The sequence below is a fragment of the Urocitellus parryii genome, chromosome 3 (genome assembly GCF_045843805.1).
Source record: "Urocitellus parryii isolate mUroPar1 chromosome 3, mUroPar1.hap1, whole genome shotgun sequence".
Classification (NCBI taxonomy): Eukaryota; Metazoa; Chordata; class Mammalia; order Rodentia; family Sciuridae; genus Urocitellus; species Urocitellus parryii.
In genome coordinates, this window is record NC_135533.1 from 180160480 (window position 1) to 180184946 (window position 24467).

Here is a 24467-nt window from a genome sequence, read left to right on the forward strand (position 1 = left end):
CTTATTTTGCATATTACATGAGCAAAATTTAAATATCTAGCTTGCCAGAGCCCTAATACATGTTTTGATTGATTTGTACAGTAGATTGAGTTATGTTAAACTAACAATGACATCAACCCACCATTATGCTCTAAAACTACATAAACAGAGAGTTCCCAGTCAAGGTAAAGGAGAGAACAGATGGGCACAATAATGTCTGTGCAATTTAATTTTAACTATTCATTGTCTAAATGGACCATCAAATTTCTCTGAAAAATCTACAAGTTTCATGCATTTAAGAAAAGCAAGAATGCAACATATCTTCCTTCGGGTCTTTTTGAGTATGTTTTTTTTTTTTTTTCTATAGCTAGGAGTGAAATAATACCTAGAAGAGGTGTTAGTCCACAGATCTGGACAGACCCAAATTGCTTTTCTATATAATCCCTTGTAAATTCTTAATAACTGTATAATTTCTTGGGATGGTTTGCATAACCCAGTTTTCCAACTGCTCTACCAGAGGCAGGGCTTGACTGCTGGGGTTTTTTCAGCATTGTATAAAAGCCAGGTAAGTTTTCTTGCACAATAGGATTTTAGTTTCCGGTGTCCTATTTGACTTTGACAAAATAAATCAAATGATCCTGCTAAGGAAACCAGCGAATGATTGATGGAAATGCTTCAAGGTCTTAATACAATGCATGTCATAAAATAAGAACTACTTTTATCTCAGGAACCCTTCAAATCTACAGCTTTCTGAGACTTCTTCACTTTTCCTGCTTATCCTTTCTCATTATACATTTAGAAGAAAAAGTTCAAACATGTATTTTTTTAAAAAAAATTATATATAAACATATATAAATATATATTTATGTGAACATTGTTTTATACACACATATAATTTATATGATATATATATATATATATATATATATATATATATTTGTTTCCAGGAGACACAAAGTTGACCTTGTGATTATTTTTTTCAACCTTCCATGAATTTTATCTATGGATCTTAAGTCACTTTGGTAAACATTCATTCATTTTTTTTCTATTTTCAAGCAAAAAAAGATATGAGACATTGCCTTGAAATAGGTATGTAAATACAAAGAACGTATAAATCTTTACATAAATCGATGCAATCCAGAGGATCATAATCCCAGATCTACAAGCTGAGGTGAACATTAGTCCATTAAGTCTGGTTTTACGTAAAATGAAACTGAACTAGGTTTGGATTTAATGATCTAAGGTTTGGTTTTAGCTCTCCACCCATGGACTTGAGCAAGTTTACTTATTCACCAAACCTGGTTTGGCAGAATGATTATAGGGAATGCTCTTTCTTCCACTCTGTGAGAATTAAGTTAGAGAAGAAAAATCTCAGCTGCTTGAGGAAAGATGGAATATGAGAGTGAAAAGTCCCAGAGTCTCTATCCCAGGTCTTTGATTGACCGACTCTTTATCCCAATTGAACCCTTTTATGGAAGGAATAGCTTTTTATCTACTCATTTTCCAGACTCATGGCCTTTGGGTCACCTCAGTGACTTCCCCCAATCAGCTGCAACATTAATTAGAAGTATAAATATTAGTACTCCTAGTAAGATAGGTTTAAATAATTATTATATAAGAGTTATGCTGAAAGAGACTCTCAGCACAATCTCGTCAAGTTAGTTTTGTGGGTATTTCATTCATTCTAAGGAACTTGAGGATGCTGTCCTCTCCCCAGAGTGCAGCAGATACAAGATTTAAAATTGCCCGTTCCTGCTCCAGTTCCACCTAAAAGAAAGGCAGCAATTCAGAGTCAGCTCTGGGAGAAGCTTAGAGGGAACTGCTGTTGGAGTGTTAATAGAACAAAAGAAGAGCAAAATAGAAAATCAAGAAGAGATAAGGAAGGAAAGGTTTCCTGTTTCCTTTCCAAAGTGACGGAAGGACAACTTTATGGATGGAGACATGACCAGATGCAATTAAGTTAAATCACTTGCTTCTTGAGGCAGTTAAACTTTCGGTATGTGCTTACCTAACACAAGACTTCCTTCCTGTCAAGGCATTAGATCTTTCCAAGCTAATATGATGGGGCATAGCTTAGTTCTTAAAAGGTTTTTGCAAAGAAATGGATTTTTTTCCTCTAATACACAATAAAGAAAGGTGTTGTGCGATAAGCTAGGGCTGGAAGGAGGCAGGAAACTGATTCTCACCTTCTTTGTCCTTCTGCTCACATTACTGTGTGGTCCCTCTTCAGATGGTTACTGAGGGCATTTTTGGAGATGCTTAGGACTTCAGAGTAAAAAGATGGAGAAAAGGCATTTTTCTCTGAGGTTCCTTTCCATTAAAACATCACATGGCTCTATCATAGGACATTCTAAAGAATAGGGGGTAAGACATATAGTCTTATAGAAATGTTTCTTTTTCTTCCTTCCTGAACATTTTAATTCATGTTAATGTTACAAAGACATGGCATAGATTTATTATTTTCAAAATATATACAAGCTCTATATTTTTTTTCAGAAAATAAGCAACACTTCTAGTTGATTTTGTTGTTTAAAATTAAACGTTGACTTTATTGTCAACATAGTATCAACTCCCACTTCTTCAGTTTCTCTGCAATTTGGATTCATATTTTCCCAGGCATTTCAAAAAACAGAAAACTAAATCACAGTTCACATTACCAAAATATATGTATTTTCTTTTGTGGTGGTTATAGGGTTATGGCTTTATTGGAAAACCTGGGCTCCAATCCTAGCTCCAATTTTTGATGTGAGAAATAATATAGATATTTCTAAACACCAAGCTTCCCATTGGCAAAGAATAAGAAATAATTCATATTTATTTGTTCATTCATCCTTGCATCAAATATTGCTAGAATCCATACCATTTTCTCAATGCTGTCCTAGATAGCAGGGGTGAAAAAGATAAAAACAAAAGAGTTCCAATTCCTAGCCTTAGGGTGGTTGCCATTATAAGGATTAAAGGAAACATAAATTTAAAAGCATTAAACTTAGAAAAATGATGATTTCAGGTATTATCACTGAGGATATTAGTATTATTATGTCACATAGAACAATCTTGATGGAGGTTATACTTTTAGGAGATTTTAAGATTACCATTAAAGAAAAAAAATAGGATTGGTGGTTATGTCTCAACAGTTGCCTAGAATGTGTGAAGCACTGGGTATTGAATCCACATCTGTGTGTGTGTGTGTGTGTGTGTGTGTTTGTGTGTGCATGTGTGTGCACACTTTCAATTTGCTTTGAGGTCATGTGTAGTTCTCCCCTACTGAATTGCTATTAGAAAAATCAAAAAGTATTTGTATGCATCATATTAAATTATGATGTGACCATTTGGGCTTTTAAAAATTAATGCAATAAGATGTGAAAATACAAGTTATAAAGATCAAGCAAGGAGATAGAAAAACAGCTTTGTTCACAGATGAAATGATTCTTTATATGAAAAATCCAGATGGAGTATGGGGAAAACTCTCCTTGAACTAATAATGTGATGATAGCAAGTTAATATAGAAAAGGTTAATATAGAAAAGTCAATTGCTTTCCTATATACTAGCAATAAACAAATAGAGTTTGCAATTAATATAAAACTATTTATATATGAAATACTTAGGTAACAATCAAACTCTATGTGTATAATATCTATATAAGGAAAACTAAAACTGATGAAAGCAAGCAAACCAGAACTAAATAAGTGGAAATAGTCCATGTTCATGGATAGGAACACTCCATATTGTAAAGATGTCAGATCCTCTCAACTTATAGATTCAATACTATCACAATTAAAATAACTGCAAGTTATTTTGCATATATTAACAAATTAATTCTAAAAGTTTATATGTGGAGAGGCTAACCAATATAATACTGAAGGAGCAAAACAAAGTTGAAGAACTGATATTACCCAACTTAAAATATTCACTATATAGTACAGTAACCAAGATAACTTTTTTTTAAATCAGTGAGAAAATAGACAAATAGACTTACATTAATATAGTCAACTAATCTTTGACAAAAAAAGGTAATGAGAAAACATTCTTTTCAAAAAATGGTATTGGAATAACTGAACATGCAAAAAAACATCACAGACATACGTTACTCCTCCACAGCACCCTCATCCTGCTCCCCCCCCCCAAAAAAAAATCCTCAAGAGTAAGCTCTGGTGTTCAAGTGCATAGTAGAGCAAACAGTTAAAAATAATATATGATTTATTTCAAAATAGGTATGACAGAATTTGAATGGTTTTACCACAAAGAAAGATAAATGTTTAGGGTGATGGACATGCTAATTAAACTGAACATCATTACACAAAGCACACATGAATAGAAACAATATATTGTATTCCACAAATATGTATAATTGTTAGGTGTCAATCAAAATATTTTTTAAAGTATATTTTAAATGAGAGAGGGAGGGAGGGAATAGGAGGGAAAGAAATAATGCCACATAAGAAAATATACCTCCTTCTCTTCTGCCTGTTATGCATCATATTGCTTAATCATTTTTTATCCATGAAGGAAGGTTTAGAATTGGGGGTAGCAGAGCACAACATGGGAAGCACTTGGGGCCTTGGTGAAATCATGCGCTGGTGAATTAACCCTGGAGCCATCCTGCCTTTAGACCTCTGTATTGTTATAGTTTATGCAACAGAGAAACCCTAGATATTTGCTATGTCCATCATAATGTATCAGTGGTTGGGGAGGAGATATCTGAAAAGATGAATATGGGCAAGGAAAATGCAGAGTAATAAATGATACCAGATTGAAAAATTCTGGTCTATTCAACATCATATTTACAGGAACAATTAACTGAAGGTTTCTGATAACTAGACTTTAAGATATTCTTAAAAATGGAATACTTTGTTTCCTTCTTGCTGTTGCTTCTGTATGGATTCTTAAAGCCTGACAAAAAATACTTAAAAATGAAATCATCTATATCCAATACCCAAAATAAATACAAATAGCAACTGTATAAAAGTTTATGTGTCAGTTATCTAAAATATAGTATGCTGGATACATATTAAAAATAAAAACATATCTGGCAGCTTCTACAGTTATCTTTTGCACATTTTTATTTGTCCTTTGTCAATTCATCTCAGCAAATATTGAGTTCATTCAGCACTTACTGGTGACCAGACAAGATTCCAGGCACTGCTACATTTCAGAAACATACTTAAGGTATGTTTCTGATTTTACAGGATTTTACAAAGGCAAACAGCCTAGAAAATTCATTAACTAGCAGCCAGAATCACCACTTGCCTCCGATTTTGGAGAATTCATGCAACTATCTCACACAGGTCCAGAAATCTGAGGGTTAAAGATTTTGTGAACATAAACCCTGGTTTGGTATTCCGCGAAGATGGATATAATCACAGCCATAAATTGACAAGTTATGCATAAAGCTACAGTGACAAACAAGGCCACAAGCCATTACAGGTCCCTGAAATTACTGATGTACTTCCAAAACACCAGTAAGTGAAAGAGCAGGTGGCCCTCGCCCTGTGGGCTGCAGTTCTAAATCTTTCCAGTGGACTGGGAAATAAGCACTTCACCATTTAACAGGAGCGGAGGAAGTCACTTCATCATTGACCTGTCGAATGAACTGCTGACACAAGAAACTTTTCCCCACTTAAAAAAATCACAAGTACCAAGTGGCTGCCTAACAATTGGAAAATGTATTTTTTTGCCCATGCTAACCGTCTTATTTGAAAATAAAGGCCAGTTCCCTTTGAAGAACTTTGGGTGCACTCCACATTTGAACTCCCACAGTCCATGAATCCCGTAGAGGTAAACCTTGGGTGAATCTGTCAATGGCATATAAATTTATTTATAACTATAGCTGTGCATCTATTATCCACTATATGACTCAAAATGCCAACTGTCTGGTAGCTGAATAGCAATTCACTGGATACCATTTTCAAAAAATGTTAGGTCAAGCCTGCATTTATTACACGAGATCTTGTGGCTTAGGATTAGAAAAGAAGAAAGAGAAAACCCAGAATCATCCTGTCAGTTATCAAGTAAAGCTATAAATTTCTCCCAGAATTAAATCATATCATTTATGGTTTTTTAAAAAAATAACTCAATATGTATGTTTAAAGTTCTCCTGGAAGGACAAATTGGCTAAAAGGATGGGATACGCTGACACAGCTCAATTAATCCTCAATTATATGACTAAGGAAAAAATGAATTACAGTCTCTACAATTTTGGAAAGATACTAAATATGAAAATATTTCCTATTTTCATGCCAATACCAAACATAAGGAGGACAGAAAATTAACAGTGAATGCCCACTGTGAATCTGTTGCTTTGCCCTCTTTCATCTCCAGAGCCATCTTACAGTCTTATCTTCTTGACTGTACAAGAATGTGAGACTCACAGATGTTTAAAAAAGAAACGTGTTCAAAATCGCACAATAAGTGCTGCATCCTAATCCAAGTCCCTTTGTCCATTTCATGAAGATGGACCAAACGGTAACCTGAAAATAACTCCTCTCTCCTCTGAATTGGAACTATGGAGTAGGTGAAAAACTGAAGCACTGGTCATGATAATTTTATTGAGGAATCATCCAAAGATTTGAAAAGATTATTCCCTCAACACTCTAGGATAGATAGCTGGCTTTAATATATCCCCCCACCCCTGACTCAAATACCCAACCAAAGGTGGTTCAGCTCTTGTCATATAAAAACAAACAAAAACTGGAAGTAAAGTCAACTCTCATCAGCAGCAAATCACTCTTGTGCTGCCCTGAGAAGTAGGGAGCTGGAGCCCTACTTTTACACATGCTGCTAGCTCCGATAAGCACAGCTGGGCTGAGGAGACCTCTTTTCCTAAATTCCGTTGCCAAGTTGAATTTTATGATCTTCACTGGCAGATGATCAGATGCAAACTCTTAACTTACAGCCAAGTTATCTTACAGCAGCTGTTGGGAGAAATCATTTAGAATGCAAATCTGGTCCTTAATCTATGGGAAAACGGTTGCAGTGATGGATGGCTTTTGAAGCAATAGTTCACAAATGACACCCCTGATGCCCTCTAGGATTATGGAGGAAGAAAAACTTAGCTGCCAGTTGTGTTTATTTTCTTTGGAGCAACTGCCCCTGTTAGGGGGTATTGATGACCCCCAGAAAGACGGTCTAGGTATTTAAATCTTCCTCAACTTTCCTTTTTAAGTAAGTGAAATTGATATCAGACAGATATGAAGGCTATGTTTCAGGTGATTTCTTCTTAGTATCTGGGTTCACACTGACTCTCAATCCTCTGAAGTACTTTGCAATGGGATATAATAACCTACATAAACCCCTTGGTGCTGTCAGGGAAGAAGCACCTAAGAATTCATTGAATCATTCAACACCTTTGATCTTCCTCTCTTCAGTTCAATGAAATATCACTCCTGGTTATTAGGAAGTTGTTTTCTGAAGAAACCTGGGCTTTGAGCAGTATCTTTGAAGCCTTCATCTCATGATAACTGCCATAGTTATAAGCAATAGAAAAGTGTTTCTGTCTGTTTTGTTAGGCATGGTGAATTTCAAATAGATTAAGGAATTATCAGAACAAGCATAAGAGGAAATTACTCTCCTGAGTGAAAGATTAGAGAAGGGAAGTTAAAACTGCTTGGAGACTTTTTATCTTGGTTTTATATACAGCAGAGGAAAACTTGTAGTCTTGATGATTTAACTTTGAATATTAGTCTGGAAGGTCTAACACGAGGCCACTTTTTTGCCTGTATTACTGAGTCAACAAGTACAAAGGAAAAACAAGATGGCGCCACCCATCATGCTTACTTCTACGTTCTGCTCTCCTCTGACCCAGCCTCATCAAAGGCCATTCCCAGTTTCCTTAAACACACAACTGCCTTTATCACTAAGCTACATGAATATGTGGCAGAGATGGTAAGGCTTCAGTTAGGACAAGGGCAATATCCTGGATTCCTCAAAATCTCAGCTACTATCAGAAGAATGCTGTTTCTTCTGAAATAGAACAGGTTTGGGAAGAGTAAGACAGTAGCGTGAACTTTCAATATTTTAGGATTGAGGTATCTATCAGCTAACCAAGTAAAGACACTAACCAAGTAAAGATCAGGGAAATGACTGAGTATGCAGTTGGGGGAGAAGTTTCAGCTGAAAATACAAATGTGGAAGTTATTTGGATACCCATATTGATAACTTATCCCTGTCCGCACCCAACTCCAGATAATGAAGCATTTCTTCTGCAAACCACAGTTGAGATCTCTTTTTTCAGAGCTCACGTCCCTTCATGAGATATGTAAGTTTCATTCTTTTAACATTCTTTAATGCCTTATGTTGTTTAAAAACAAAAGAAACTCTTCTGTACATGAAATAACTTTTGGTGGAAGGTGTGCTTCAGACTACTAAACCTTCAAAATTGAGGTTGTAATTCTTGGCATTTTTCAATTTAAAGACTGGCAATTTGTTTCAAGTTAGAAGAGATGGCAGGGTCAAACTTTTAGTGACAAGATCCCACTATAAACTTGTCACTCTTGAAATCTGCTACAAATTTTCAGGCAACACGTAACATGCTAATGGAGGTGCAATGTGAACCAAACATCTCCAGAGGAAAAAGCTGCAAGAGGGAAAAAGAGGAGAGAGTCTTCCAAGTTATCTATTTAAAATAAAGACCTGTCATTTCATATCAAACTGTCTATAAAACTTTGTAATAAAATTTCAGCCAGTCTGAGTGTTTTTAAAATGAGAATTACAGTGTTTCTTTTTAAAAATTTGTTCTAATTATACATGATAGAATGTATTTAAATTTATTTTTATTTTTAGTTGTAGATGGACACAATACCTTTATTTTATTTATTTGCTTTTATGTGGTACTGAGGATCGAACCCAGTGCCTCACACCTGCTAGGCAAGTGCTCTACCACTGAGCTACAAACCCAGCCCTGATAGAATGTATTTTGACATATTATACATACATGTGGTTGTATATGATGTAGAATTACACTGGTCATGTAGTCATACATGCACATGGGATAGTAACGTCTGATTCATTCTACTATCTTTCCTGAGTGTTTTATAAATATAGAAACACTGCCACCTCTGTTGGGCTGATTTCCAAAGCTCAGTATTAAGATGCATACTTTGGCTATTGTTTACAAGTGTAAGAACCACACTCTAGACTAACTTATAAGTTCTTATGGCAAACCACTTCATTTGCCTCTCTGGGTTGAAAGAGAACCATTCTGTCTTGAGAAGAGACAGGCAACTGACTGTTAATGAGGATCAACTGGAGTTCGTGCAACAGGGTATTCTAGTTATTTTTTAAACCGGCATAATGACAAAGGCACCACATGACCAAACTGATCAACTCTGATCCTGGGAAGATTCAAGACCATGAAGATATCAATGAACCCATCTGAGCTTTTAGCCCAGCTTTTCTAAACACTGGAACATACTGCTGTATGGTTTATTCATTTCTATAAAAATTGCTTTCTCATTAATTGTCACCATTTTCCTTAGTTTTGTTGCATAGATTGAAGAACCAATAATGTCTAAACACCACTGCTGAACGAAAACAAAGAACTCTTTGTTGTTGACCTATTTATTTTACTTGAAAGTAGGAATATATAACTGCCATAGAAGTACAACCATAAAAGTAATGTTTGGTTTTTATAATTAAGCCTTTTAATGGAAACACATGATTTCTAATCAAATCTACATTATTCTGTAATTTCAGGTTATGCTGTTTTCTTTATACTCTGCACTTTAAGTGCTAAAATATCTTTCATGTTTTTCTAAATTATTGTTTCAGATTTTGTAAAGTAATAAAAATACCACAAAATGCAAGACAGAAAAAGAGGATCTTAATGGACTATACAAAGGACATATGAAAGGTTTTTAATTACAATTTATTTTAAATACATTGCAAAAGCAATAAATATTTTACATTAATAATGTTTTATCATTGCTTTTGTAACTACTCTGAAAGTGCTACTGCTTTAACATGAATAGGCTTAGAGAAATAGGAAATATTTTTACTATATGTAACATATATTACAGTGTAAGAGCAGTGCAGACTTTGAGCGACTGGTTTTAAAATATTTACTTCTCAATGTCTCTTAAAACCATGAAGATAGCTAGTTAGTGTTACTTAAAATAAAATGAAAATTAAAGATAAATATTCCCTTGCCCGAGCCAAAACATAAAACAGAAACCTAACTTAAGAAACCATTAAAAATCAACAAAATCAGACTTGCAAACAGTCTAGTAAAACATATGCTAAACTGTTTTTACCCAAGCACTGAATATTCATTGAATTATAATTCATGAGATTTTTAATTTCTACAATATCTGCATTAACGACTGGGAAAAGTTAATGTGATAATAAGGATAAAATAGATTATGAGCTACTCTTTTGAATTAAGAAGGCAACAGCAGAATAATAACAATACAGTATAAATAATCAAGCAAACCGTGAGGGCTATTTTGGGAGAATATTTTAAATGAGAGAAGACAGAATCAAAGATAGACATGACGACTCAATGAGACCCAAATGTAAATGATAAGACCATCGACAAAAGCCTTGAAGGAAAATGCTTTTCCCATCCAGGGATGATTTGTACTGGCCTCCAGGTGTAATATTATGTGCACTGATGAGCTGATCAACAGAACAGAACTTCTACCCAGCTGTAATCAAGAGTGATTGATGGTTGGGACAAAAAAGTTGATTATCATGACAAGTTCACTGATGCAGAGAAAATAAGCTCTGCTTGGAAAATGAATAAAACCTGTTCAGAGAATACCTTCTGAAACCTTATTTATAAAAGAGTCTAGGAGAAGGTTAAAAGTTGTGCAGATCGACCTGATACACTGATAAAGCCGATAAGAAAAAATTTACCATACATCCATCTCCACAGATTTCCTATATAAGGAATTTAAATGCTCATCTATGCCCAATAAAGAGTAACCACATAGGTGCAATGTTATGTATGTGATTATGAAAAGATCTCTCCGCTTCTCAAAAGATCACTGAAAATCACACATGGACACAGAGAATTGAATTTCCATAGCATATGAGGCTTCTGTTTGCCCTCCTTGGTTTCCTCCCCAAATGATCGCAACCTTTACTGCTATCAGATTCAATTTATATCCACACATAGATTTGGACTGAAATAACAGTTCCTAGAGGCAGTATTTTGCATTGAAAATAAGGTTTGGCAGGCTTCACAAAGGTGAATCTGGGCCAGAATGTTGAGTGTAAATACAGCCTTCTAAAATCACACCTAGATTAAGCAAAGATCCTAGAAAATGAAGGAATACATGCATTTTTTTTTTTTTTGGTCTGGTTCTAAAGCCATACAAGAAATCCTGGCAATGTAATCCACATGTAGTGTGCAATTTATAGCATGCCTGGTACAATTTCATTCTCGTTAAGCCCAGGATCAATCCAAATCACCACTCCTAAACCAATCACTATAAGAAGGTGAAGGAGGTTAAATAAAGGGATAGGTTAATTTAATCTATATAGAGATTTTTGGCCATGTGGATACTTGGAAAGGGTACAGGCATTTTATCACAATTACTCTAGTTAATTAATACAGAGGAGAACATTCAACAGAAGAGAGACAATACAGAATAGCCAACTGTTAGGAAGGGAAGAACATAAATGACCACAAAATCAACATGACACAAGAGCAGACACTGACATTAGTTGCCTTTTTCTCAAATCCCTTTGCTCCTCTGCACAGGAATAAATCCTTCCATTGTCCTCATTTTCAGGGCTATGGTGAAACTGGCAATTTACAGAATGCTGAAATAAATTATAAGTGAAATATAACAAAAAGAGAAAAAGAGGCTTCATACACTGATGATAATTAATGCAAAGAGATGAGGAAAGTTTATCCTTGTGACTTCCAGTTACTGGTCACCAATAATCCAGTTTTACTTTTGGTCTCTGTATGTTTTGCTAGTGTCTAGTAATTCTTCGAGAAATGTGTATGGTTGTCAAAAAAGATACAAAATGACATAGTAAACTTTTAGGAGATATGTATCAACAAAGAATTCCTTCACAACTGGGTTACATCAAGAATTTTATCTCCTGGGTTAATAAAGACTACATCTGTCAGTCAGTGATGCATTTGCTGACACACCCTGAAAATCTAAGTACAGTCATAAAGTTAAAATCTGGGATGTTTGGCTAAAGCGAATCCCCACCTCCCAAAAAATAACCTAAGATTCAGAGGTTGCTATGAAGAAAGCTTTCAGAATTGTAAAGAATCAATTTACAGTCCATACTCAAAATCTTCCTCATTTCCATTTCAAGATGGGTTTTTTTTTTTCTTTCACATTTAGGTTTCAGGGAATCAGTTCTTAAGATGTGAATTCTGACTTTCAGAGGGATAAAGCATCAAGGAAAAGGAAACCTAAGCTTCATTTTTATCAAAATGTGGCAATTATTTTAAACGCTTCTCAGTGAAGCTGAAACAGATCATTTTAGAGATTCTTGTTTCTACCTTCATTTTCTTGTCACAGCAATAAGAAAAAAATGTTTCTAGTCTGAAGCGCTTCATTCATTTACCCACTCAGCAGTTACTGAATGATAGCTAAGCCTTGTGGAGAATTCCCAGGGACAACTTTCAGGACCCAGACAACTTTGAGTGCACATTAGAAACATACTTGGTGCTTCACTACTACCTTCTGTTTTCCCCATTTTCTTAAACTCCTGCAGGCAGCAACAAAGACTCTCTCCTGCTCCTTTCAGTAACTTTCAATTTTGAAATGTTTGTATATTTCAGCAGCAATTGACGCCTGTACTAATGGTATCCACCCTTGAGTAATTTCTATAGTGCATGCAGAACACAAGTGGCCAACTGTCTAGGTTGAAAATTATCAGCTGATGTCAATGCAGGCGTCAAATTTCCTCTAAGCCATGCCACCTGATATGACAAATGAAAGCTCTAGGCTGGGTCTTAGCTCTAGCCCTGTTTCTTGTCCCCTGGCTGTTTCAGCAGCCTAGTGACCTTGAAATGGTAAACAAAATATGATAGTCTTTGGTTTCTCCATCTGTAAAATCTAAAATGAACAGAAAGACATCTCTCTGCACTATTTTAAAATAGCTCTTTGACTTGCTCACATTACTCCGTAGAAATACACACGTGTCCCTTTGCTTACCAGGGGTCTGTATACATCCACTACTTATGTGTACTCTCAGCATTTTTAGCATTTGAAGTCCAATTTTCCATGTCTAAGAGAGGTTAGTAGAAAAATAAATTGTATGATTTTGTTTTTTTCTTTGAGAATAAGGAAAAGAAACTTAGAGAAATACAGATGCATGTAGTGCTCTTTTCTCACTCTCTTCCCCTTTCTTCAATCTCCAGATGAAACTCCAGAGTAGTAATTCCTGATTCAGAGATTCCTGAAATATCCCAATATTTGGAGTTTTATTTTTAAAAATCCTCCCAAATAAGCACACTATTTCTATAGATACCTATGTTCTTGGCTGGCTTATATTTTCCCCTAAAGTCTTTTAATAGCCAGATGCAATCTTTCTTACTTGATCCTTCTGTTCAAATTTTGTTTTCTGAGGCTTTATGATAAAACTGTTGTTGGTTCTGCTCAAGAAGTAGAAGCTAGTACAAATGCATAGTCAGAGGTTAAGCTCTTCAAAAGAGAACTCCCAGTCACGTGACTCAAACATCCATAGCCTATGGTGCTTCAGCACACTCTCCTAAGCTAGCCCCCACATGGGACGGGGAGCCGAACAGCCTCAGAATCTCAGATGTGTTCTTATCTCAAGAAAATGAATGGACCTGCCAAAGACTTGCTTCTGAGGAGAAAAAGGCACCTAGTGGGAAGGCCATGATGTCCAGGCTGGACTTCCCAATAACTGAGTCCTGAAAACCAACAGAGGATACTCTTTTATAAAAGAGATGTTTCAAAAATGCCTCAAAATTCAATTTACAAATGGGTTCCTCGGAAGATCTTTTGGGGAAATAGCAATACCAATACTGGACTTAAAGATGCTGAGAGGTTTTTTTTTTAACGGATGCAGCTTTCCCAGGGACAATTTGTCCCTATATACTTTTAAAAGTAAAGACATACCAGGAATGAGTATTTCATATCAACAGAAAAACATACTAAATACAAACACATTAAATATGGAGTAGGTTCCTTGAAATGTTTTTTAAAAAGTGAACAAAAGAGATGTTTTCAAACGTTGATATTTCTTAAAAATTTAATACTGAAAGAAAAAAAATAATCACTAAGGTTATCTCGCTCAATATAAATGACCTTTTATACTTATTTACTACATAGTTGATAATCTGATAGTCTACATGTCCAACTTTATTTAATTCTTACAGTATCACTGAAAGGTATAGATAGTCATTCTAAATTAAAAGATTGTGGAACCAATAAGTTCAAAGAAGAGCCCAGAGACACACAACCAACGAGAAGGCAGCTCTGGGCAATAAACTGTCCAGTCCTGATGGATGATCTGCCTACCAGGTGTGGGATTATGTGCACATCCTACATGCACACATTTTTAGGAATCTTTCATCAGGATATTAAATAAAATGTGAGGATAAAAATGTGCTATCATGGGCATTTTCTTAGACTGCAGACACTGACAGATATGGGGGAAAATATTCAAGAAACTGCAACATATCTTAAAAACAGAATTTATAATTTGAGGGGGGGAAAACATGCAATTTAAAAACTATAATAAGATTACCAATGATACAGTTCCTTTTTTATGAAATTCAAGCATGCTCATAAAGGAAATTTGAAATTAAAAGTAGGAAGATGAAAGAGAAAAGTTCTTTGACTTTAAACAAACACCAGTATTTTCTGGTTTTGTCCCATTTAAGTTGCATTTTCTTTAAATATCAGCCCCACAAATAATAGTGATTTAAGTATTAAAAGATGTCTTAAGACATTATTATAAGAAAGTTTAATTCTCTGATTTGGTCATTTGAAAAGAAAAAAAACATGCTACCAGAATCTCTATTCCAAATTAACTACTTGGTTAAGATGTTATAAACGAAGAGGTGTGAATTAAATTTATATACATTGCTTATTTTCACTATCTTTCCGAGTTCAAAACTGTAGAGCAATAATGATTTATAGTTTATAATATCATTGGAAAATTAATTATATTGGTGATTATTCCAAAGATCTCCCTTTAGAAGGGTCAGAGGCTAGAAGTGACGTTCACTTTTAACCAGGATTTTTTTCCCCCTTCTGGTTTAGCAAATGGTTCCCAGAAGAAATCAATGCTTGATAATCCTCAGTTGCAAAAGGATATATCATTAACTGTATTATGTAGTTCAATAATCTGAATTTATATTTGTTTATTTTTTAATTATTAAATTTATTTTTTAATTATAGATGGACACAATACCTTTATATATTTTTATCAAACCCAGTGCCTCATACATGCAAGACTAGCACTCTATCACTGAGCCACAACCCCAGCCCCTGAATTTATATTTAAACTTTCAACATGTTTATGCTTGAATTGTGAGTGTGACTGAATATGAGTGAATCATTTGAGAGGACACTGGACACCTTGCAAGGAAGGGCTAGCCAATGAATTGTTTTCCGGTAACAGCTCTGACTTCATCCACTTAGTTCCACAAGGGAAGAAGCCCTCAAAGCCTCTCTCCAGGACAGTCTGACTCAGTAGGAGAAACACAGATCTTCATCTAAGCCATTGTTGTAGCATCCTCTGGAAATCCAGAATGGATGTGCTTCCCTACTTTGACCAAAAGAGCCATAAACAGTGAAGAAATGAACTACCCCTGTCCAGCCAGCTACTGGCCACATGGCCATCTCAACTTGTGCAGGTGAAATTAGCAAAAGGTCCCTTTTGCCTCTAAAATATTATCAAATTCTGGAGGTTAAAAGCAGATGCTAGAATTTTATATTCCTTTGTTTGGAGTCTAAGATCTTATTACTTCATTCATACCCTACAAAAACATCATTAAACATTCATTCTCTGTATTTCACTAATTATTCACATCCATGATGGCCTTGCTGTAAGTTGTCCTTCAAAGGCAAACTTAATAACACAGTAACACGCTTATGTTAAGACGCTGATAGAATAATTGGAAAAATTACAATTTTTCAGTCTTTAATTGAAAGGCTTTTTTTCAAAACCCAGGGTATCTTTCCAATGAAAATTGGAAAAAAAATTTATTCAAGAAAAAGCCTGTATCAGAAGGCAATCTGATTTGAATTCATTAAATATAAATTATAACATTTCAAAAGCTAATTGCAGGTTCCAAAACGGAAATGGTACCACACAAGATACAGATATGGCAAAATATAAACTACATGGTTTATAACATGAAGGGTTAAAAAATAAATAAGCCGGACACAATGGCACATGCCTATAATCCTGGCAGCTTGGGAGGATTGTGAATTCAAAGCCAGGGCTCAGTAACTTAACGAGGCCCTAAGCAACTCAGGGATGCACTGTTTCTAAATAAAATGTAAAAAGTTTGAACCCTGGGGTACTTAGCCCAGTGGCTAAGTGGCTCAGTGGCTAAGTACCCCAGGGTTCACACTCCAACACCAAAATAAATAAATAAATATTTAGAGGAAAAGGAAACTGAATTTTCATGATCTCAGAATGAAAAGAACTGTAGGCTATTATTTTCATTGGAAGGGGAAGAAGATTTGAAATGTCAAAAATTCATAAGGCAAAATATATTCCTATGTGATAGAGGATCAAACCAAGCATACAAGTAAAATAGACTTGTTATTTTTTTTCAGACCAATTCTAAGTTTAAAAATGGAAAAAAGACAACAAAATCCAGATTTATCTGGAAAGAACAAAAAAGCACTTGTATTGAGATTAGAAAACTTCTTGGTATTAAAATAATCCAATATGATCTGTATGTCTATTTAGATTTTGATTTTCCTTTATAGAGGAATGACTTTCTTATATATGGATCAATTGATAAATGTAATTGGCCTTGGCATTAATATCATTCGATTGATATTTATTTATGGATATAACTGGCCAATAAGTAAACTAATCTATTATGTCCAGTTCATTAGTTCTTCTTAGTATATAATGATGATACCAGGGCATTTTTTAAGTCTCTAAGAGAGTTTCTACTCTTATATCTTAATTTCATAATGATCATGTCTTCTTTGCAAAACAGTTAAGATGCTGCTAGTCATTGAAAAAGTCAACATTGGTTCTTTTTACTAAAAAAATAAATAGTGCCATAACTTTAAAAATTAGCACTCCATCGTGAATTTATACCCAAGGTTCAAGATAAAGAAAAACGTACAGATGATTAATTCATATATGTCCAGATTGTATAATATAGTCCAAAGAAACTGGACTGGGTAATTTCCCAACAAATTCAAGTGGTCATGACATTGCATTCAAATCTAACTCAAACATCTAAATAAAATATCTGCGGCAGGCAGAATAATGACTTCCCCATCTACGAATAGGATATATTATGGGGTAAGGAGTGGGTTAGGTTAGCAGATCAAACTGGGGTTGCTAATCAGATGAATTTTAAATTGGAAAATTATCCTTAATCATCCAGGTGGGCCCAATTTGATCACAAAGAGGTCTGTAAATGTGAAAAATAGAGGCAGAAGTGTGAGAGGCACAATGATGACAGGTGAGGGTGGAATCTGACATTGCTATCTTGGATATGGGAGGGCTTACAAGCCAAGGAGTGCATGCAGCCTCAGGAAGGAAAAACAAAGGTCCTGGATTCTCACCTAGACTCTCCAGAAGAAACAAACCCTGTCAACACCCTGATTTTATCACTGGGCTCTGTTTCAGACTTATCACCTCCAGAACTACAAGGTAATAAATTTGTGTTGTTTCAAGACACTGAGTAATGTGTTATAGCAGCGATACATAGTGTAACTATGCAGTCAAGGGTCAAGGCTGTAATATATAACAGGGGTGTGTCCGTGTGCATTTTTGAAGGAATTATGACTCAAACTGATTAGTACAATCTCCTGAATACCTTGACCAGTCATTCCGGTATTGTGATTAAAGGAAAATTTAGCCATATGCCAAAACAGACCCGAAAGCAAAATCATGAGAACAGAAACCAATTGTCCCTAATAAATGCATTTCAAGCCCTATGCCACCTTGACATTTCATTAGCAAAAGAAGCTGCCACTCCTTATTTTCAAGGAAATAAGGTAAGAATATGTTTATATTTCTTATGTTATATAACATTCTTGTTTATAATGTTCACTTATTATAAATAAAACTCATGTTCAAATCCTAACCTCCAAGGTGATAATAATAGAAGGTGGGCTATTGAGGAAATGATTAGGTCACCAGGGCAGAACCCTCACAAATAAGATTGGTGCCTCTATAAATAGGCTCAAGAAAGCTCCTTTACCTCTCCACCATTTGAGAATATGGCGAAAAAAATGCACCATCTCTAACCAGGCAGCAGGCCCTTGCCAGACACCAATTGCCAGCACTTTCATCTTGGACCTACCTAAAACTGTGAGAAATAATTTATGCAGTTTATAGTTGGTGATAACAGCCCAAATGGACTAAGACAGGTGCTACGGAAGCAATCTTCTGTTTTTAAAGCCAACAGCAGGAATGTTTTGATTGCACTAGTAGATTTGAGTAAGACAATAGCAATCCTTATATAGAATAAAATGTTCTCTGAGAAGAAAGGAGCCACTTTTTAAACGCTACGTCTATTTCCTCTACCTGATTATCTCATATTCTATCTCATCACCTGAGCATCTAAAAGACCCATTTGGCTATGGAGATTAAATATTGGTAGGTTTAATGTACTTCAGCATCCTGATCCATCTGGGCATCTCCACACTGTCTATCAACTTAGGGCAAGGTGACAGGGGACCCATTTTTAAAGCGTGGGGTCTTGCATTTGCCTATAGTCTGAATGGCACCCAACTCCCATTCCTTGCAGACTAACATTCCCTTGTCTCTTCTGCATTTCACAGAACCAACTGCACACCAAAGCAGGTTTGGGGGTACAAAGGTGGTCATAAAGGTTTTTCATACTGGCCACAAGTAAAAAATTAGTATCACTGTGATGGACCCAGAATTCACCTGGTTCTTATCAAAAGGTGTGAATCTTAGCAAAATTGTTATCATCAAAATGATGTGAATAACTTGCAAATCATGGTGCCAGTTCATAGATGTTTCCCTTCTATCATGTTCTCTACTTACATTTTATTTTGGGAGGCTTTAGTGATTTGAGGTCTTTAGGACTCCCTGTTAAATTGCTAATATTCCTAGGATACTAACCAGAGAGCTCTAAAAAATATAATCCAGAATGCAGAACTGACCTGGAATTGGGGGCATCCATGGTAGGCTAATAGAGTTTACAAATAAAATCTTGGCCTCGAAATGTTTTGGTACCTATCTTATCTCTGAAGTGTAATCCATTGAACATGTCATTGGTCCAAAGTTTGACTATTCTCCCAAAACAAACCTACTATCTACATTTAGCATTCCAAAGCAAGTATATAAGACTGTTCATGTGTGATTTTTTTCTATAGTCAACAACCAAATATAATGAACCCCCAAATTAAGGCATATATGGAGTTAAATGTCATCTTTGGATTTTTGACACGCTCAGTTACTGGAGAAAAATGTTTAAAAAATATTTTCTCCTGGAAGATTAGAACTGCATAATACATTTCTTTTTTAGTGAATACTAAATGATAAACTTACATCGGAATTAAATCTCAACTGGCAAATGTTGCATGATATGATTTGCTTTCTTCGATGAGGAAGAGGAACCCCGAATGTATGATTTATTACAGCTTTCTGAATCGGGTCCATCTGTAATGAGAAAAATACAACAAATAGAAATAAAGCTTGTCAGTTCCATTGGAATGTTGCCTATTTTATTAAAGAGCCAATCTGTACAGCTTCCATCTACTGTTCACATTATAAAGACCATTTTTATTCTAAGAAAAGGCATTTCTACTTTCTTGGAAAAGAGATAACAATAAGCCTGAAGCTCAGTACGATAAGGAAATGAAAAATGTACCCATTAGAGTCTGCATACTAAGTGCTTTTTTCATTTAGGATTAAGAATTGTTGCAGTTACATAGTCCTTAAGTATAATTGAAGGTTTATCAAAACTAGAGTTCTTGCTAATGCCAGTAACCTATACCATTGCCCCTAAATGGACTTCAAAACAGACTTGATCAGTTGAGCAACTGTGAAATTAAATATACATTATTAGTCAACTTTAACCTTATGCTATGCTTGGAATCTTTTAGCCTCTAAACATATAGCATACAAATCTATTTTTCAAGAATTGACACGTATGAAGTTGTTATTTAAGTCATTCAGCAATCATTTATTGACCATCTAATATATTCTGATACCCTATGAACTTATTTTGGTGGTTTACAGAGCTTTGGTAAGATGTCTGTTCTCCCTCTCCATTCCATTCCAAGATAGGACAAGCAACAAGAAAACCGAATGTCAAAAATCCACTTCTGATAAAATTTAATGTCCATTCACTAAACTCTGTCTTAGGGTTCATGTGCAGGATTCTCAATAGTTACAGTCACATCAAAATTCTGACCTGCTTCTTAATTTTTCTGCAACCTCTTTGATCCTCTCTTTCTTTTTTCTTATCGAGGTTGGTTACTGGGGATTGAACCCATGGTTGCTCCAACACTGAGCTACATCCCTACTTCTTTTTATTTTTTATTCTGAGACAGGTCCTTGCTATATTGCTTAGGCTGGGGCTCTAACTGGTGAACCTCCTGTTTCAGCTTCTCAAAGTTGTGATGAGGTGTAAATGTGATAATTCATGAAATTTACTTAACACAATCCATTCTTTGTGCATTAAGACATCAAGAGATGTTGACTACTATGTTTTATACATTGCGAGCCATGTGAAGAAAAAGGTTGCATCAGCCTCACAGTCCTATAGTCATTGTTGACAACCTACCCATTTCACATACAGCCTAAAACATTTTAAAATTATTCCAATTCTGTCCATCTGTTCATCTGTCTATCTATCTATTTATTTATCCCATGACTTCTGTGGAAACCTTACAAACTTAGAAACTTTCTATCAAATTCAAAGCTATGATAAGACTCCTTACCAAGACTTGAGACAGCCCAGAAATGACTTGTCATACATTAAAAAGCTAAGAAGGTGTCTGAAAAATGATGTCGAATATTTAGCTTGTGTTCCACATTAACTTCATTAATTCCTCTAAATAAGACATCAATAAATTTCACTGGGTTTTGTGTATTTCCAGTCACTGGAACTAGTTGGCTCCCAGGCTCCCTCTAAGGGTAGGGAGAAGAAAGTTTCTGTCTCTTCTGTATTCCCAACTCCTCATTAGGCACTTTTGATGTACACTTCTAAACAACAGCAACAACAAAAATAATAGCAGTCAGCATTTATTAAGTGCCTTCCAGGTGGGAAGCAATTAGAGTGACCGAGAACTCATGGGTCTGATCATTTTTATTGGCCACCTCCCCTTTGAATTTATCATCTCATGTCAATACTTGCCCAGATTCTAGACGAAACTCAGGCTGCCCCCTGTCATTTCTAGTCATTTCTAGTCACTTCCAGATATATGCAAATAATAGGATTCCCTCCTCACTTACTGCTGAATTCTACCATACTGTCTTCTGAATCAGTTGAAATTAGGTATACTTTAAATATTTATATACATGATAAGATTTTCTAATACTAAGTGTATAAGCTGATGGGATATGATAAATGCCTTCAGTCACAAAAATTATCACAGAGAACATTTCCAGGTAATGAAAAAGTTCTCCCCCTTCCACTCTGAGGTCAATCTGGTCTTCTACTTGCAGCCCAAGGCCACTGGTAGGCTTGCTTGTCACTAGAGTTTTGTTTACTCTAAGTTTATATAAATGGCATCAAACAGTTTATGGTCACTGTGTCTAGCATCCTTCATTTGGTCTAATGCTTGTAAAGTTCGCCTGTGTTGTTGCGTGTCTCAGTAGTGGGTTTCTTTTTATTGCTGAATGGTATTCCCTGTGTACCAGTAGATCACAGTGTTTATAGATTTTTTCAGATGATGAACATTTGGATATTTTGCATTAACTTCTATGATCTTTTCAAGTGTTTAACAAACTTGAAATCTAAACTCTCTTTTTAAATTCTGTCCAGGTTTGTCATCTAAATTTTGAAAAATCGGTTTAAAATTACAGTATCCTTTTCCCTTAGCATGGGCCAGCTACAGGGAAACCTACTGCCAAGTTTCCCATCCCAGCCTCGCTTCCAAACTTTCCTCAACTCCACCTCATTCCTGTTTCCACCCAATAAAAATTAACAATGCACAAAGTGTGAGACAATAGTTATGCAAGTGTGTAAATAGATGAGATGGTCTCAACAGCTCCCATCTCTGGGGTTATTCTTAGACTATCTTTTACATGTCATCACAAGAACTTCTGCAACAACCTCAGAGATGATTAACCCTTCAGCCATTAGCAGAAGGAAAAATTAAAGGCAGAAAGAGGACACCACCTTGGAGGAAGTTCTCATAAGGTCCTGTTGGGTGTGTTCTGTGTACAAACAAGGCCCTTTTCTTTTAGAGGATAAGGTGAATCATGCCTACAACTCATTAAGCAATATTAAAGCCTCATAATGATGCTTTGAAATATAAATGTACTGCAATATTTATATCAAAGATACACTCTGAAAATACCTATTGCCAAGTTTTATCATATATTGGTGAGCAGGGTATTATTTTGGTCTTTTGATAACACTGGGGAAGCTGCATTTGCGACTATATTCAATCCAAATCTGTGTAGGAGGTATTTTGGAACTAGACACTTCATGCAAATGTGACATATTCTCTAGATTAAATTCTTTTGTTTGAATTGAATGATGCTCTGATCACGGTGGCTATAAAATCAGATTTCAAAATGCAAAGTGGTGTATTATTCTTTGGAGACAATTTTATTTCCCGGTATACTTAAGGGGGAAAAAAAAAACAACACTTAACAGAATTATACTTTGAAGATGGATTTCACAAACTGCAACTACATCACCAAAAGTAATTATCTTTCATCATTTTAGAATCTAATGCAACAAGATTATAAAAGTTAACACCTTTATTAATAAAAGTAAACAATAATCTCTACTGTATGTGTTAATATATACACATATATAACAAATTACAATGAGTAATTATAAAGGTCTAAATACTAGTCATTGTTTAATACTGAATTAGATGATATCACATGCTATGTTAGTAAAAAAATTATCTATTATCCAATCTACAGATATATATACACAGCCATTTAGATCATTTAACTTAATGTTATAATTCTTTATCATTATAAACTTTCTGCTTAAAAGAAAGTCATATGTTGATTTTTCTCTCCACAAACCAATAGATCTATTCTGTTAAAACAATAATCTCTCACAAATATGTGCATGTATTGTTATCAGGTTTTCTGCAAAATCAGCCTTAATAGAGGCCAGTATATGAGGGGTTCTTGAATCAAACAAGTTGAAGAAAATTAAAATACTAGCCCAGAGATTCACAGTGCACAACAATATTAAAATATGAGATACCCTAAAATAAAATTGCTTTAATTTAGCTTATAAAATAATATGTAGCCAATATATATATTAGTTTGCTCTTCAGTTTGTTTTAAAATTCAGCATGTTTTTTTTTTTCTATACAGGCAATTTAGAAAATAGTGGCCTGTGAAAAAGAAAAGTCATTTTAAAAAAAATGCAAAAAAAAAATAAAGCCTTGGGTGTAAAGACACTAAAATTATAACACATAGAAATCGGGATACATACAAATCTTCAGCCACATTCTATTATAGTTTGAAACTGCATTAAAAGCTCAAGAAATGGTAAAAAATCGATATGGTCTTTTATGACATATTTGTCTGGTTTCCAAATTGGGATATTTTACAGGGTAGAATATCTGAATCCACATTCTACCTTCTCAAAACAAAAGCAAAGAATGGTACACTACTGATTGATATGCCTACCCAAACTCAAGACTATAATTCAATTTCAAACTCAGCCTATGGCCTTATTTAAAGCCAAAATGAATATGTTTTTCTTCATTTCAGGCTTAAGGACCTTTGCGTTTCTATCAGAGGCTGAGGTTTTCACCACTTCCCCTCTGGGCATTCTGCTAAATGGATTTATAAATGAGCATATAAGGGGCACGTCTCAGGGGCTCAGCTCCAGAGTTCCCTCTTCAAGGTTCCTGGTGCATTTTTGGAGAGAAGGTACCTTTACCCTGAGTTTGCACTTTCTGCTCTAGGAGACACCCTCTCTTTCTCTGTCCTATCATTATTGTGGTCTTTCAGTTTTTAAATCTAAGAATAAGAACTTAAATGCCAGGAAATTTAGAAATCCAGAATTGTAAAGGTTGTCTCTTCCAGCTGATATTTCTATATAATAATGGCTAGTACCAACAACTCTAAAGGTTACACTTACAGACCCTTACTGTTTGATGTTTATAAGCATTATTTCTATTGTGACTGACTGAGGAGCTCTTTTTGTCCCTTACTGAAT

At 35.1% G+C, this 24467-nt stretch overlaps 1 protein-coding gene across 1 annotated transcript in view; it reads right to left on the reverse strand.

Annotated features, from left to right (window-relative positions):
- The window catches only part of Znf385d (zinc finger protein 385D), a 285620-nt gene that overhangs the window by 95536 nt on the left and 165617 nt on the right, over positions 1–24467 (reverse strand). Inside the window, exon 3 of the mRNA XM_026395925.2 lies at positions 19646–19756. Coding sequence (XP_026251710.1) covers positions 19646–19756 — 111 coding nt within the window. The remainder of the gene's footprint in view (positions 1–19645; positions 19757–24467) is intronic.